The sequence below is a fragment of the Ambystoma mexicanum genome, chromosome 9, assembly GCF_040938575.1.
Source record: "Ambystoma mexicanum isolate Mex_15411 chromosome 9, UKY_AmexF1_1, whole genome shotgun sequence".
Classification (NCBI taxonomy): Eukaryota; Metazoa; Chordata; class Amphibia; order Caudata; family Ambystomatidae; genus Ambystoma; species Ambystoma mexicanum.
The window spans coordinates 1,134,519,011-1,134,536,873 of record NC_090931.1 but is presented as its reverse complement, the minus strand read 5'-3'; the positions used below and the strand labels follow the sequence as shown (position 1 = coordinate 1,134,536,873).

At 46.0% G+C, this 17,863-nt stretch overlaps 1 protein-coding gene across 2 annotated transcripts in view; it reads left to right on the top strand.

Moving 5' to 3' along the window:
• EPC2 (enhancer of polycomb homolog 2) overlaps positions 1 to 16,556 on the top strand; it is a 662,055-nt gene extending 645,499 nt beyond the window's left edge. For both annotated transcript variants that reach the window (XR_011274738.1, XM_069616502.1), the window contains one exon: positions 15,280 to 16,556. Coding sequence is in view for 1 of the 2 variants with exons in the window: in XM_069616502.1 (XP_069472603.1) it covers positions 15,280 to 15,352 (73 nt within the window). In the remaining variant the exon portion in view is untranslated. The remainder of the gene's footprint in view (positions 1 to 15,279) is intronic.
• Positions 16,557 to 17,863: the final 1,307 nt, after the last annotated feature.

Below are 17,863 nucleotides of genomic sequence, written 5' to 3'. Positions count from 1 at the left end.
ATCCTCCATTGGTCACAGGCAGTTGTTGGGGAGCAGAATTTGAACTAACCAAGGAGCCAGGATTACGACTAGTGGCAAAGCACGAAATTGGTGTTGGGATGGTTCAGCAGTAGCCTAGCATAATCTCAGCTACTTGAAAATGAGCCCGCACTGAGATTTGAACCCAGCTCTTGGCTGCTCAATTTTTCCTTCAAAGCCCCTAGCTTTACTCGTTGGTTGAGATGCCAACATTCTGCACTGGTGGAGAGATTGTAACCCAGCTGTCAAGGATACTACTTTTTTTCAAAGTACAAAAGCTGACAAACGGCACTGAAAGTCCCTTCGTGCTATGTTCCATCATGGAGGCTGCAGTGAATAACTACACTGCAATAATGTGACCTGTTGGGTATGGCTGAATTCCTTCCACATGCACACAGCCAGTGCACTGTGATCCTTCCCACCGCACCATGAAGAAAGTGTAGAGTTGCAGTTGGTATCTTTTAGGTGTATTGCAGTGGAAACATTTGTAGGAAGCTCACCAAAATGCATAGCGTCTTACTGGTGCATTGTGTGTCGGGCGATACTACCAATTGTGCCAGTGATTACTGTCGCAGACTGTAAAGCTAAGCATTTGGACTTGTCCTCTATTTATGAATGAGTGGGACTTTTTCTCCCTCACTCCCTCATGTGTTTTTCCAACTAGAAGTTGGAAAAACACCAACTGTTAGGCATGATTGTATGCGGTACCCTTTGGGTGCACTATAACAACCCTGACTACAGGTAATAGGAAACCCAACCTTTGGTATAAGCTTGTACTACACAGTTTGATAGCGTGTCATGCAGCCAGGCTTATCTCAAGAGGGGTCAATGTGAACTGTAGGGGAGTTAGAGATCCAGAGTGACACGTATTCAAATAAACTTACACACAAGGTTTCTTTAATAACAAATGATTCATTTATTTTAGAGTAAGTCTTCTTCAGAAGATAGCAATATAATAGTAACACTCAAATATATTTCACAAAATGCACACTTAATATTTCAAAATCAGCAAGTACCCTTTTGGGGTGGCCCACAGGCACAGCCTACACCCTCAGGCGACTTCAATAGCTAGGGTGCTGGGGACATTACTATAGCACTGTTGCATTCAGAGTCATTTAAGAGGAAGTCAAAGGAAAAGGTTATTAGAACATTCAAGAACATTCAAGGGACCACAGATATTCTTAAGCAGGCAATTACTTTCAGATCCCCCAATAAGAGTCATTCAGTAGAATAGGCTAAGCAATAGTCAATGGGGCTGACAGTCTATATGAGCTGAAGCACTTCTTTGCAGGAAAGTAAGACAAGTCTTTGCACAATGTTTTAGACCTCTGTGAAGAAAAAGAATAAAATAATCCATGTAGGGCCACAAGCTGTTAGACTTGTGAGTAGTAGAAGACGCAAGCAACTTTACAGCAAGAGGTAAGTTCTCTCAAACTTTTACAGTACCGTTGTATTGAAGAAGAAAGTGCAGCAGATGACTTCTGTTCCTGAGCAGCTCTGCAAATCTCACTGTTCCTGGGCCTCAGTCGTGGGGACAAGAGGGAGGACGTCTGGGGACTCCTGCACTATAATAGGATGGTCACTGCTCGCAACCAGCAATCTTCAAACAAGTGGCTGTTCAGTGTTTCAGCTCCTTGCGACTACCTTAAATACCAATACTGGCTTTCGAGATGGGCTTTCCTTGCTTCTGAGGTCCTGCACTCTGTTGAGGTCTTGGCCAGCTTTAAAAGCAACACACACAATCTGGTGTTCCTCCCCCTGGCATTTCGGTTTCCAGCAGCAACTCTGTGGAAAGTCAACCAGCTCCGAGAGAATGTTCAGGTGGCTTACTTTGGAGTTGATTGGTCCCACCAACTCAAGGGGAGAAGTTGTCCTTGCAGGGGCTTCTCTGTCGATATGAATTTGGAGTTTCAGCACAGCAGCAGGGCTTCACCGGGCAAACCAAGGGTCCAGGAGTTGCAGCAGGCGTCCTTTTCAAGTTTTTCGGTTCCTTCGTCCAGTGGTCGACTCTGCCTTCCAAGCTAAAACCCTCGCCTTTTATTCAGTTCTCTCCCATTCATTCCAGCCTAGCTGTCAGTCACCCGGCAGGGAGGCTGTCCTTGCCAGACAGTCAGCCGGCCAATCACTACAGAGTGCATTTAGGTCTCCTAGAGACTAAGCACAGGGAGTTTCGGGCACCTCCCTCACTTCCTGGCTACCTCAGACACCCTGGAGCCAGAGGCGGGCTTCACTTGTTAATCCTGCCAAAGACAAAGTGAACAGAGGGACCAAACCTGGTTTGGCACACAGAGTAAATCTCAGGAAGGACCTTTCCACAAAGAAATGGCGAAAAAAGACGACCGGGCCATTTTTACAAAAATATGGCACCCTTGTGTGCTTTACTGCAGCTGCGAACGCAGCCAGCGGTAAATACACCTCACAGTAGTTAAAGGTAAATCACTGCCACCAGCCATTCAGTGGGGAAAGGGTAACATTAAACATGTTACATGAGAAGCTGGACAAAGGGGATACTAGGTAACCCCTCCAGCACCCTATTGTAAGATAGTGTGTGCTGGGTATAGAAAGTTACAAATGTAATTAAAGTCAATTTCACTTTACTGCTCTGGGAAACGGTAGTTTATCCCAGAGAAGGTATTTAAACCTTGGGAAATCTGAAAGACTTCCCTGCGCCACTCTACTGAAGGTGCTGTGTGTCACAATGTAAATGATGGAGTTTGTCAAGCTCCATAACCAAAAGAAACACAAAGTTCAGAAATCATGTTAAAATACATGAGAGAGTGGGGGGAAAAAAGGGTCTCGCTCCCTCCGGGTAAAAAAAAATGAAGTCCTCAAAATCCAGCAAAGTTGCTGGGGGTCTCTAAGGTGGAGGGAATTAGTACATTTCTGAGAATTCTCCTCAACCACCACCCTATGTGGAGTGGTGGGGTTGGGGGGGGGCGGTTACATAGTAACTCCTTATCCCACTTCTCATGTAACATTTTGTTACACTAATTCATTCTTGACTGTCTATCCGCGATCCAGGATTGGTGGGCCTCCAATGGTCTCTGCCTCAATGCCTGCAAGACCCAAGATCCTCCTCATGGGGTCCCCTGCTCCCCCTTTCCCTCTCCCACTCTGGCTGCCCTCCTTGGGCACTACCCCTGAGCCTTCCTGCGAGGCAAAAAACCTTGGTTGTCTTAGACTCCACTCTTTCTCTCCTTACATCATGGACTTCTCGAATTCCCACTACCAGCTGCACCTCCTCAGAGGTACTCTTCCTTTTCTCACTTTCCCCCAGAAGCTCAAGGTCTCTAGAGCCCTGGTTCTTTCTAGGCTGGACTACTGCAACAGCCTCTTTCTCAACCTGCCTTCCTCTACTCTCCACCCTCTGCAACTAATCCAGAACAGGACTGCACGACTTTTCCTTGGCCTCAAGCCCAGGGATCGTACACCTCCAGCCCTGAAATCTCTCCACTGGCTCCCGGTGGCTGCAAGGATCAAGTTCACGACCCTCTGAATTATCCACAAGGCTTTCTGAGGCCAGGGCCCACATTACATCCAACTCTCTTCCTAAACATCTTCTTTCCGAGCCCTTCGCTCAACTACCTCCAACTCTCTTACCGGCAAATGCTTCTCCAAGCAGAGATTGGGAAGTAGATCTCCCTCTCCTCCGCAGGGGCCTCCCTCTGTAATGGACTCCCTGGCTCTCTCAAACTCCAGCAGGACCACCTCAGGTTCTGAAAGCAGCCTAAGACTTATTCGCTTCTGTGTTCTCTTCCTTTATGACTCTGCTGCCTGCTGTTTCGATTGGTTGCCTGGCTACCCTCAGCACCTCATGGGTACTAGGCTATGCCACGACCTTCAAGCATCTGCATTGCCTCTGGGCTCCTGCGTATTTATGGGCTGTATCTGTAACCTTACAGCCCCTTGCCTCCTTGCACTACCCATAGCTGGCTACCCAGCTGCACTTACTCAGAGCACTGCTGCCCTGACCCCACACACCCTCACCCCTTCACCCCTGTGCACTTCTCTCCTCCATCCCCATGCATTTGCACAATCTGAATGACACATGGCCTAGTAAGATCGTTTGTTAGTCCTCCTTTTTTCTCCCTACCTTGTGTCGTGCCTAGGAACACCTGTGTACAGGCGTGTTATAAATAACATCATATCCCTCATTTTGGGTTGGATTGTTTGGGGGAAATCTTGTTGCAGAGCACATTATTCTTTAACATTGGGCATACTGTGGGGGTACTAACGACGGGCTATTGCTGCAGGTTTAGTGTGTACCTATCCCATTATGTGTACTCTAAGTATTGTCTAAGCGTTGTCTAATGAAAATAATCCTGAAGGTAAAAAAATAAACTAGTTTTTGAAGCAGTTTTAAAAGGAACATGTGCATCAATCTGTCATGATCACAGGTCATGCTACGGGCTATGCTGGGATTGGGACCCCGTGCCAGGCACAACCTCTACTGGGAAGGAAGGCTAAACAACACTGATGCACTGCTGGCGCTCTCATTGGAGCTCTTTTCCAGCAGTCACTTAGCAATTCAGGCATGTTTTATACTTTTCCAGCAGTCACTTAGCAATTCAGGCTTTTCCAAAATGGCGCCCCCTTTTAATCACTAGTCCCAAAATGCCCCAGAGCTTTTCCTTGCTTCGCGTTTTCACTGATTACTCAGGACGCTTACCGCAGGCTCCGCTCCCCGACCCCACTTCCCGCAGCCCTGGGTACTTGCCTTACTCTTACGTCCTGTCCCCATTCCTCCATATTGTATGGGCGTCCCTCGCTCGGTACGGTAGACAAACCTTTTTCTCCAGAAAAATCATCTTGCCCTTTAAATTTTGATGCACGTGGGGGTCGTGGCCCCGGAAGCATGCGTTCCCCTGACTCTTCCCACCGGCGCCACTCCCCAGTCTTTTCTGCATCAACTGGAATAAACTGCTTTCACAGGAGCTCCCGAGTTGGGCCTCTGGCCATGCGCTCTTCCCCACAGAAGTAATTTTGTCTTCTTTTTCAATCAGGTACCGCTTTGTCCTCTGGCGCCACGCTCCTCACTGGCGCATGTTCACGTCAGCAGGCTTCAGCAGGTGTCCAGCCTGCAAGGGTCTCTTCCCTCTGTCTGACCCTCCGACGCTCTCTGCCTCCGCTGCCTTGGCCCCGACCACGGCTAGGAAGGTTGTACAGCCTGCGACGCACTGACACTGCGTGCTCTGAACAGATTAGCAAGGTGGAGGGAGCTGTGCGGGAGGTCGCCTCCAGAGGATCTAAAGGCATTCGTTAAGCAGAAGACCAGGCCCAAGGTAGATGCACTGTTCTCATCTGCACCCCGCAAAGGCGACTCCTTCCTGTGGAAGCACTCTAGCGGCAGGGACCCATCGGGTCCTAGTACCAGCACACACACTGAGGCTGCTTCAGCTACTGGCCACGGAGGGGACACGAAATCCTACAGGTGACTCCGATGAGGAACCGCAAGGTTCTATTACCGGGCCTCAACCCGAGGGGCTACGCCCTAATACCGGACTGATGTCTAAGGCGGCGCCTGTACGCAGCACTATCAGTGCCACAGCTCAGTGCACTCCGCCTACCAGAACCTGTCCTGAGATGCAGGGTAGGCCTCCACCGCTCCGTGTCCTGGGGGAAGCCCGGCCCGGTGGAGGCATGTGGCATGCAGCCGGACAAAATGGCTGCCGGGCCAGACAAAATGGCAGCTCACCAGACACCATCCCCCTTTGGGCACCAGGTAGGGGAATGAGTTTCGTTTCCTGGTGGGACTGGTCATTGCCTGGCACGTGGCCCATGGCATATCCATATGCGTCGCAGGGCAGATGCACCTCACCACATACAGCAAGACAGGGTGCGCCCAGGTCTCAGCAACCTCGGGGCCCCGTGCCTATGCCTGCGCCACCAAGCGCTCCTCCGGCCTGTGAAGACAGGTTTTTTGAGAAATTCCAGACTCTTATGAGGTCCCCGCAGATGGGAATCATTCTTAGGGATGTTATCAGGGACATGCTCCCTCTGGTACAGCCACAAGCACCCACGGCCACCACGTCCTTGGGTCCAGCTCCTCCGGGCCCAACACAGCCCCAGCTGCCTGTGCCAGTGCCTACGACACTGTCTCCAATGCCCCTACCAGTCACAGCAGCCCCTTATCCGCTGCCATAGCAGCCTCCAGCCCCTATCAGTACGCCACAGCTCTTTGCTCCCAGAACTCCTCCCGCTGCACCGGACCAGCAGGACACATTGGTGGACACGGATGAAGGCCTTTCATGAACCGCTTGCAGGACTCCCTGAGTATTTGGGGATCCCACAGCCAGAGGTGGAGCAACCAGAGGCAGGGGTATTGGCAGAGGTTCTCACTCTACGCCCCATGGCTAGAACTGGAATCCCAATGCAGAAGCACGTGGTGGCGCATGCCAAAAAAAGGATGGCTCAAACCACTCTACACAGCCTACCAATAGGCACCTCAACGGCAAGTTTAGGCAAATGGAGATGGACCTCCTCTTGCTGTTGGTGCACCCCCAGCCACACTCCTTAGTGATTGCCGCAGCTTCACTCTACTCAAATCCACAATCGTCCTTGGCTACATCAGCCTCTGCACTCCTCGGTAAGGAGAAGATCCTGGAAGCATATGGAAAGAAAATCTATTCCACCGCTTCCCTTCATCTGTGCCAGTCCAATGTTGATGCCATGCTGGCTACAGTCAACCAGAGGCTCTGGTGGGAGATCGCTGATTTCCTTCCTGAGCTCCCTGTGCAGAGCCAGGTGTGCTGCAAGGCGGAGCTGGCTGAAGCCAAAATAGTAGCGCAAGACATAATGGAGTCCACGGTGGCTCGCATTGACACCTCTGGGCATGCTATATGTATTGCTATCGAAATGAGGACGGCCTAGCTATGGGTGACGAAGTTCAACCCTGATGTCCAGGAGCATATACTGGACCTTCCTTTCGAGAGGGGCAATCTGTTCCATCCTACTACGGACGAGGAACTCTATAAGAATAGTTTAAGGACTGCCAAGTCCTTATCGATCCTCACTAAGTCCACCTCCAAGGCATATAGACAGACAGTGGGTAGGTCTTTCGGGGGCTTCCAGGAGAGACAGTCCAGGTGACCGGACAGATCCCAGAGCCAGCACAGGTGCAACCAGCACAAGGCGGCTCACCAGGGATTTTTCCGGTCCCCCCCCCCCCCCCTGCTCAGCTCCGCCTCGGAGGGCAGAAAAGCTAGACGCAGCCATCCGGATCCACAAGTCTCTGTTTTGAGGCAGGCTTGCCCTTCACTCTCAACGCTTGTGGACAAGGTTCACAGACCCATGGATCCTATCAGTAGTAGCCACGGGCTTCTGGCTACCTATCCCTCCTCTCTCCTGCGCTCCCCAGATTGGTACAGCAACTTTGTTGCCAGAAATTCACTCGCTCGTAAGAGTCAAGCAGTGGAGGAAGTCCCAGCCTCGCAGCGGAGTCTGGGCTTCTCTTCACAGATTTGCACCATACACAAGAACCACCCGGCTGGCCTGAGAGTTGTGTTGGACCTTTCCACCTTGAACCTTTCCCTTCCGCTCCAAAAGTTCAAGATGGTTACCCCAGCACTTATAGCAGAGACATTGTGTGCGGAAGACTGGATGTGTGCCCGGGATCTGAAGGATACCTACCTACACGTCACAATCTGGCATCCCCCTTGGTCGTTTCTGAGGTTCAGGATCCTGGGTTTTAATTTCCAATAAAAGGGTCTGCCCTTTGGCCTCAATTCTTCCCCCAGGGTCTTAACGAAACTGATGAACATGGTGGCAGCCTGGCTCAGGGTCACCATGTCTAACCATACCTAGACTGGCTCATCAGGGCAAGGTTTACGGAGGCAATCCACCACACCACCTTTGCCCTCATGAATACACTGCAAGAACTGGAATTTTCCATCAAATTCAAGAAATCTTAATTGAAGCCCACGCAGAGTCTAATCTTTCTGGGCTTCATCTGGAATGTGAGATCCAAGAGGATTTTCCCCCTCGGAGGACAAGATCAGAGCCACACAGGGCATTTTCTCAGCAGAGCAGTTACCTTGGCGTGGTGGTATTAACACTTCCTGGGCATCATGGCGGCATGTCTCCTTGCAGTGCTGCATACGAGGCTCCGGATGAGACGCTTGCAGTTGCACTTTGCAGCCTCCTGGAGCCAAGAGAGGGGTTCCCAGGCGGAACTGGCCAGCTTCCCACGTCATACACTTGTGTATAGGCGCGTTATAAATATCATATATCATATCACCAGGACCTAGTCTGTTGAGTAGGGACTGCAACCAGCGAATAGGCAGGCCCTTGCGTCAACCAGAACCTCAGGTCACCACCACCACGGATTTATCACTAGAGGGCTGGGGAGCTACCCTGGGCAACCACAGCGTCCATGGCCATCAACTCTAAAGCTTTCCTGCTGATGATCAGCGGCAAGGTGATCCTCTTTCAGGACATCCCCACCAGCATGTATTACATCAACAAGCCGGGGGGCACCAAGTCTCTGCCTCTCTGCACTCTAGTAGTCGACATTTGGGAGTGGGTTTTGGTAAATGACATGCACCTGGCAGCAATACACCTCCCAGGGGAATCCAATCTGGAGGCGGACAGGCTAAGCAGACCGGTTGCAGACAACTAAGAATGGCAGTTGAATGAACAGATCCTTCAGGGGATCTTAGACAAGTGGGGGGGGGGGTCATCCTCTGGTCTATCTCTTTGCCATCTGGTACAACAGAAGGTGCCCCCAGTTCGCGTCCTGGCAGGCACAGGGCAGGGGCTCTCTGGGCGACGCGATGCAGTTCCAGTAGAACAACTTGAACGTGTATGCCTTCCCTCCGACCCAGCCCCCTGGTCCACAGGGTAATCTGCAATATCCGAGTGTCCCGGCACCTCAGTATCATCCTGATAACTCTGTGGTGGCCACTCAGCAAGACCATGGTTCTCGTAACTACTCAGCCTGTCGGATCAGACCCCAGTGCACCTTCCTCTGGGCCCAGCACACCTACTCTCTCAGCAGGGAGGGACGGTCTTCCACCCAGCCCCCCTACCCCCATCCCGCCATAAGTTAGCCTTTGCAGCATGGTTTCTGAACGGGTAACACTGATGCATCTGCAGCTGTCGCAAGCTAACCTAGACATTATATAGGGGACTAGGAGCGATGCTACCAGGAGCCAGTGCAAAAGCCAAGTGGCCTAGGTTTTGTCACTGGGCTGGAACCAGGGTTGTTGATCCTTTGACCTGCATGTTGGACGACGTGCTATCCTTCTCTGCGCACATCGCACACTCTGGGGTGCAGGTAGACACAAGCCGCTCCTATCCGGCGGCTATTGGAGCCTACAGGAACTCTGGGGAGGAGGTATTTTCATCTTCTAATCCAGTGGTTAAAAGACACTTGGCGGGCCTGACCAGGCTTTATCTCCCCATCAAGAAACGACACCCTGTGTGGGACCTAAACGTTGTCTTGGCGCCCTGGCGCATAAACCATTCGAACCTATGGCATCCGCGGACATCCGGCTAGTCCCCATTAAGACGACCCTCCTAGTGGGCCTTACCTCAGCACGCGAAATCTGCGAAATCCAGGCGCTGGTGGCCTCAGAACTCACCCCGCTTTATTACATAAGGTTGGCTCCTCATTTCATCTGAACGAGGATATAGTGCTACCAATGTTCTTTGCGGACCCCACGGATGACGCTCAGAGGGTATTGCACTGTCTGGCGTCGGGCGTGCCAGGCGTGCGCTGAAATACTACCTGGACAGGACCAAGAGCTTCTGCAAATAAGACACTCCGTCACCTTCGTGGGTCAAAGCCAGGCTGTCAGGCCTCCAAGGTCTCCATAGCATGGAGAATGGTTCTGGCCATCAAGGAGGCGTAGAAGGGGCAACACAAACCTCTTCAATCAAATATGCATGCCCACGCAATCTGAGCTAAAGCCACAGTGGTTGCTTTCCAGAGGAACGTCCTGTGGCAGGTTATCAGCAAGGCAGCTACATGGGCTATACCGGCGGCCCTCTGCAAGCACTACTGCTTGGATGCCGGCACCAGGTCGAACGCAGCATTTGGTCAAGCAGTGTTAAGGAACTTGTTTTCTTAAGCGAGCCCCTCTCCACCATGCGGCTACATTCAGTTGTATTCGCCCGTACAGTATGAAGGAAAGGGGACAGGACATAGGACTAATTAGAAGTTACTCACTGTAGTGACTAACATACTCCTAGTCCCCTTTCCTCTACGTCCCGTCATCCTCCCCACTAATATGACTGGTGTCATTAGGCATTGGTAATATTGTCGATGTGTCAAAGGGGACTAAGGAGTGGTGCCGGTGGGCGGAGTCACGGGAGTGCATGCTCCCGGCGGCGTGCCCCCACAAGCATCTAAATTTAAAGGGGCAAATGATTTTTCTTTTGAAAAAGGTTCTGCCTCCCGTCCCTAACGAGGGAAGCCCATACAGTAAGGAGGAAAGGGCACTATGGACTAGGAATAAGTTAGTCACTACGCTGAGTAACTTATAATTATCTCCTGATCAGGTCCACTCCTGCTTCCTTCCCACTCACGCCCGCACCTGAGAAAAGAACCGAATTACACAGCAAGGATGCCGGTAACCAAAGGACTGCATACAACAGCACGCTAGGACGATCAGCAAAAACGCAAATTAAGAGACAGCCAAAGGTCAGAAAAGAAAGCTGCGCAAGACTGGTGAACCTGCAAAGTAAGAGACAGCCAAAACTGGTAAAGCACGGAAAAGAAAGCGCAGAGCTGGCAACAGACAATAAGACACAGCAAGTATACAAAGGAAACCCAGCACGCCAACTGCACTAAGCAGTCACAGCAGGCCTGCACTAGCAACCACCAGTGAAGAAACTGACAACTGGTGCAACTGGCTTCCTTCACACCCTCTAGTGAGTCCAGCATTCCCGGGGGAAGGGGAACCAGGAAGGGGGGAGGGGTTAAGACAGCTAGAGGAACCCTTACATCTGACTCTTTTGTAGGTGTGGACCCAGCGCACGTGCAAAACCAGATTCGGCACACCTTGGCAGTCGGCACCACTTGGGACATTTTCTATATTAAAAACTTTTCCTGTAAAGCCAGGGTTCAGTGTTTAGCAATGAAGTCTTTGATCTTCAAGTCTATCAGTTCGTCTATTTCAATGTTGTCAATAGTTGTCCTTTTACCACATTGCCATCTCGGGCCAAACCATTTTAAGAACCTGGACAATCTCTGGATTCAGCCTTTTAGCCTTTGGAAGGGGTCTTTTCACTGTTTATTGCCTCCAGTATGCTTCCCTTTCAGTGGACTGGTAGCTAAAATCTGCTGAAATATATTTCCACTAAGGCATTCTTGAGAAGGCTGCCTTTTGTTTTGGTTTTGCGTATTTCAGCCCAAACCTAGCTTCAAGAAGCAACATAGCACTATACATTGGTAGCGGTTACAGGCATACATTAGATGGTTACAAGGAGAAACAGTCCTTACGATGTAGCATTTATTACCAGCATACTATTTAGGGTAGCAGGCACTAGTTAACGTTTACTGTTAGTAGGTAGCATGTAACAGTGCTGGAAGGGACATGAGGGGACTGATCGTGGCGGGTAGGCTGTAAAGGATGGTTGTCAGCAAGACTAGTGGTTTGGGTGTTTTCAGACGGGTTCATCTAATGGGCTGTTAAGGTGCGCTTTAAAGAGAGGTATTCATTACTTTTCTGACTTGCTGTCTGGTCAGAAAAAACCTGAAGTTGATGGGTGAGGATTTCAGTTTTGGGGCATAGATAAGGAAATGCTTGTTTTGCATTTCTCTTGCTCTAGTATGTGCAGGTCCTGACTTCTGGGGAAGCGCTGACAGCCAGAGATGGTGATTTTGCCTGCCATTTGGCGATGTGCATGCATGGGGACCACTTTGTCGGTGAAGGTGGTACATGTTTGGGCATTACATGGCCTTATTGTAAAGCAATTTGAGGTGGGCAGTGACATGGAGGATGCTTCTCATAGGCGCTTGAATGGCAGCAGGTAGGATGGTTGGAAGGGCTTTTTTCTATTCTGGTCGGAGAGAATCAAGGCTTAAACCTTGGATTTGATGCTGATGTCCAATAGGAAGGGCTGGATTTTCTTCAAAAGAGATAGTTGGTACCATGCTGTGAGTTTTCTGTGCTCTGTTTTGAAGGAGATCAGCTGTGTTTATGGAATCCCAGAGACTTGGTGCATGGTCTGTTGCGGGCTGAAGTGATTCAGGTTTATGATGGACAGCCAGGTCTGGAAGTGGGGTTATTCAGTGGCATTGGTTAGGAGTAGGTATTCAGTCTTGGTGGGGTTCAGTTAAATGTAAGAGCTGGACATCCAGATCTGTGTCGGGGCGAGGCAGGGATCGAACTGCTGGTTATCTTTTGATGTTTTCAGGTAAAGTTGTGCATTGTTTCCATATTGGAGCTTCCTCTAAAGTAGTCTGTCCAAGCTATGCAGTTGAATTGGGACGTTAAATGAAGCTGTTGGTCTCCGGCTGTCTGACTTGTGCTTTGGTGTTTCCTATGTGTGCTTTCGAACACTTGATATTAACCAGGCAACGTACAGTACAACAGGTTATTTGGATATATAGCTCATTGCTATGCACACTGGTGGTAGCATGAGGTGTAAATGTTGTGTGATCAGTGTGCTGGGAGTTGTTCTGTTCGATTATGATGCCATTTTAACTTGCATTGTATAGCATCTGGTGAAGAGTAAGCCAGTGACTAAAAAAGCATCACAGTGCCCGTGGCCTGGGGCTCTGTGGACTATTTGAAAGGCTTGGCACCAGACAACTAAAAATATTTCTCAAAACTTGACTGAACATTGATAATCTAATGACTATTCTGGCCCCCTTTTGGTGTATATTAATTGGTACACACATGCACTTTTTAACTTTATCCTATGTAATGTTTTTTTATTTGTTATGCATTTTTGTATGGTATTTTATCTTGCATCTGTTTATGGAAAATTGTTTCCGAATAAACATTTTGATTGAAAAAGCATCAATATATGGTAAATTAAGACAAACTTCAGATTTCTTTAGAGTATAGCTGGAGAGACTTCTAGTGAGAGGTTTCCACATACACAGGAAAAATACATACATTGTTAAGCATTACACATGTTAAATGAAGAATTGCATTATCCATGTAACTTTATTTACCTAATGTGCGTTTTTACATATTTGGTATGCTGGCGCTAGTGTTTGAGTATGTTGAGAGTCCTAGTCGGTAAGAATTTCTAGTCATTTCCAAGAAACTAAAGGGTGTATTGTGAAACTCCTTTGTGCTATGCATGAACATTTTCAGAAATAGAAAGATACCAAACCTTTATCAATATGGAAGCTAAAATGGCACAGCCAGATTATATAAATCTTTGTCATGACGGGTGGTGAACAAATGATTTCTGCTTATGATGGTGAAGTTGCACTATCCGCTCACTGTCCTTGTGGATATTTTAACAATGTGAATCCTTTGAAGATATCTTTTTTTTTTTTGTGTGTGCAATTGGTTATCAAAATACAAACCTTTAGCACAGTTTGACAGTAAAAAACATACAAACGGGGAAGAGAAATAAAACCCCCAACAAGACCATATAAGACAAAATTACATATTACAATTCTAAAAAGAAAGCAACGAAGTGGATTGTTAATTAATACTATTACAAATAAATTCTTGGTTAATACCAAGTTGATATGAAGGTTCAATAAAATCTATCAGTAAAGTTCCTACATGACACTAAAGAACAGATAACACCATACTAGAGCGGTGCAATAAAAAGGACAGCTTTGTTCCGAGACATGATATGCAGCATCAGATATTATCATGCCTCGGCCCCAAATCTGCAGCTCCAAAACTGATCAGTTTCAATTGAGTCGGAACTTGAGACAATGAGATTAACTTTTTAAAAGAGGACATGACATGCCGTCTGTATTAACTCGCATAGATTGCAAGCTCTGTCCCCATGAGGTTCACCAATTCATCTTCCTGTATTCTCTCACGTGAGATGAATATTAAACCACATATGGATAATTAATCTGCGTAATTGCAAAGAGCACAATTTAGTGAAATAAGTGCAGAGTGAATTACGACAAAACTGCATACATCGCCAAATTGTTGCTATTTGTACTGATGTCTAAGTCTCTGGTTTTGTTCTTTATTATTGCATATGAATTAGGGGCTCCAGCCAGGTCCTCCAACTTCACATCAATGTTTTCCAATTTTAAGTGCAGTATAACGTAATTCGGCTAAAAATGAATTGGTATGTACACACAAATATTGCTTAGCCAAGGCACTGATTAAGGGGTATCAGTCAGGAGGACAAGTGACAATACTAAGGAAGAATTTGCAGCACTGGATAAGCCATAAGGAGTGAATAGGTGAATATCCAATTTGCACATCAAGGCCTAATCCTGGGACAGACTTGGGCACACCTAATATAAATAATAAGTGTGCCCTCAAGCCTTTCCAACCAAGTCGTCATGGGTTTGGAAAGTATGGGCAAGACATGGTATCCCTGGAACAAATTTCCAATAGATCATAATAAGACCCTTGATACAATGCCTTCTTGGCAATTTATCTTTTGAAGGAATTCTAGTAAACCTTTAAAAGTAAGTAACCTTTTTCTTTATGTACAACAAATTCAAATTGTATTTTGATTCTAAATATACGCTTTTGGATTGCGTGCTTAATTAAAGCGTGAATGGGTTTAGTTTGAATTTTTTACCTTAATTAAATTTTTCATACAATCTAAAACTTGTTGGATGGTGCTTTCTAATCTTTATCCTTGTGGCATAATGTGAACATATCCCCGATTTGTGTCGAAACACATTTTGTTGTGTAATTACCCCAATTGATTTGCCACACACCACTGGCTTTCAAAGGCTGTATTCTACCAGCTTTTGTTCTAGTTCTTTAACTGCTTAATTCCTTGCAGTCATTCAAAGCATGTGGAATTCTAAAGTTCGAAAATATTTTTTTTGCCTTTTTCTTTATTGAAAATTTAGTATAACATTCCTTTCCCTTCTGCATTTTTCCTAAAGGTCATTAATGTTTAACATCTACTATATTGCAAAATTAGCATAATCAATAAGTATGATATTCCTAAATAGGTCGTTTAATGGCCCAGTCACAGTTGGCATTAGTTTGCTGGTCTTTTTGCCATGTGTTCAGCCTTACCTCTGTTGTGATTCTAGCAATAAAGCCTAATAAAGAAGCTTTATGGAACGAGCATAAATTGTGTAATTTGTGTATTTTTACATATATATGTACATATTTTCTTTTTTTTTTTCCTTCACAGAGAGAACCATGAACCTGAAAGGCTGGGTTTAAATGGAATCGCAGAGACAACAGTAGCAATGGAAGTGACATAACCTCAAAACCATTGGACTTAACCTGTGCTGACAGTATAGGCGTTTATATTCCAACTGAATGCAAATTCAGCCCTCTGTGGATCACAGGGAGCTATCATGGACCTAAATGGACTAATAATATATCGTACATTAAATCGATATATTTTGTAAATTTTGTAAATTTGGGAAAATCACTACCTTGTAAAATAGTTTATTTGTATCATCAATATTATTTCTGTTACTTGAATAGTAGATATTCATCATCATGCTTTTGCACTTGAATTTGCAACTGAATGGATTTAACAATAATTCTTTAACGGGATCATGAGCATGAAATGGGATCCTGCATCACTTGTTTTAACTATTTATTTTGCCATGTTTACATTTTGTATCTTGTACAAATAAATCCAACTTTGTGTCTAAAAAAAAAAATGTTAAAGATTCATAGATAGGAAATGAAATTCTTGTAATTTTTTTCTAAAGGAAATGTAAAGTTTTCACTTGGTTCATTTTGTTTCGCAATTTGACTAGATGGACTTTTTGGTAAATACTTTAGTGGCATTTCACTGTCAAATATGAAGTTCAAGGCAAAATAGTATTTTCTATTACTGTGCAAGGGAAAGGGATGGATCGATACATGCAAATTTAATGTAGTAATTCACTTTTCCATATATTTTGAATGTATATTTCTATTTATAAAACCAGTTTATAAAAATTAATTACACAAAAAAGCAAATGAGGGGAACAAAAATTATGCATCTTGCACATCAAAGCTGTGCAGATATAAAAGGTTTTCAACAAAGGACATTTTATCTGAAGACAGCATATTTTAACTGGCTTTAAATCTATAAAACACCCAGTAAAGATTATTTTACCAGTTATGTATTGCATTATATATCATTGCAATAACTATTGGATGTCTAGCTATCGAGCCATCCCTGGTGGCGGGAGGGGGGAGGGTTGTGGCAAGATTGTCTTTTCAATTTTGGATAGTTTTCCTGTGGTTACAAGGCAAGTAACGGGTTTGAAAAAGTCTGACTGTAAGTGTTGGACACCTTCGTAGTGTAGTGTTTTAGTGTTTTTTTTTTTTAAATACGGTTCTTGTAAATTAGCTACGTGTAGTGGTGTTTCTTAATGTTTGTTTATGCACTAGTTCAGACAACTTTCCCTGTTACTTGTTCTTGATAAGTGAAAACTACAGGGAAATAAAATACATATCAAAACATTTGTATTTTGCGCACCTGTTTATTGTACAATGTGCAAAGTTCTGTTGTAGATGAGGTGGAAAAGGAACCTGCAGATAGATTTTTAATATCAATCTATAATATTTCTGAAATCAGGCATTGATTAGTTTCATATTACCTGTTTTTTACTTGAGGATCATCAGGTGATTTAAGTTTGAAAGTAATTTAGACTTAACAAGAACATTGTGACCTACTTTAAAATGCTGAAAAACAACCAACTAAAATCCAGTAGTCCTTAATCTCCTGCTACGCCACTTGGGATAGTTTATCTACCGCGCAGTTGTACAGTGGCTCAAGCTTCAAGAATTAAGTATTTAAGCCTGTCCCAAGAACACATTCTGTTGAAATTTAGAATATCTCAAGTATAAAGGACCACAATAGGTCCTTTCTATTTCCAGCCATTTTTAAGTAGTTCTATACCAAATAACCAGTCTGTTTGGTGCTGTAGTCTGCATAATTGCATAAAAGTATTTTGTTTGTGATAATGATTTATAAACTGTGTTTTTCTGGGACTTGTGAATCTGCTTTCGTTCTCCTGCTATGCAGATACTGATATTCAGTGGTTGATTCAGAGAATTACATATAGTCCTGTTTTCATATTAGACAAGGTCTTTGACAGGGGCATTACTGTAACATTATCCATGACCTTCGTGTTCAGTTACCCGTACTCCTTTACTCGCCTATGTCCTCGGATTGTTTTTTTTCTGCCATCGATTGAAAGCAAACTTGCAGAGTTAGATGACCAGGATTATTAATACCGTTGCTTGGCATTCAGCATTACATTATTAGTATCAAACCTTTGGAATTTGCACTGACTCCATCACACAACCAGTATCTTCACAACGTGGACCATTGTTGAAAACTGATCTCCTGACACCACTCTTGACTCCTTGGACAACAGGCCAAAAGGCAGAACAATAGAAAGAGTGGGGGATGGGGGGGATTTGCTTGAACTTCTATTCACCATAATAGAATGGCTTCAAAAGGCCCAATGGTGAACACTCCTTTTAAAATTCTGCAACTCTTAAGTTCCGTAGACACCCACCAGAAGTGCAATAAATGCCTACTGAGGGATCATAGGATACGTGTGAGGCTTGTAAATTATTTAAGCGCTGCACAAAGCGCAGAGCATATATGCGATGCAATCGCAAAAAGTCGCCTGCCAAGGCAGAGGACTTCGAAGCCGAGGAAAGAAGTATTGCTTCGGAAGCAACAAACCTACGAACTGAGGAAACTGATGTTTCCTCACAACCTTTCCCCAGCTCCGGGGTGAGGACAGCTAGTCTCG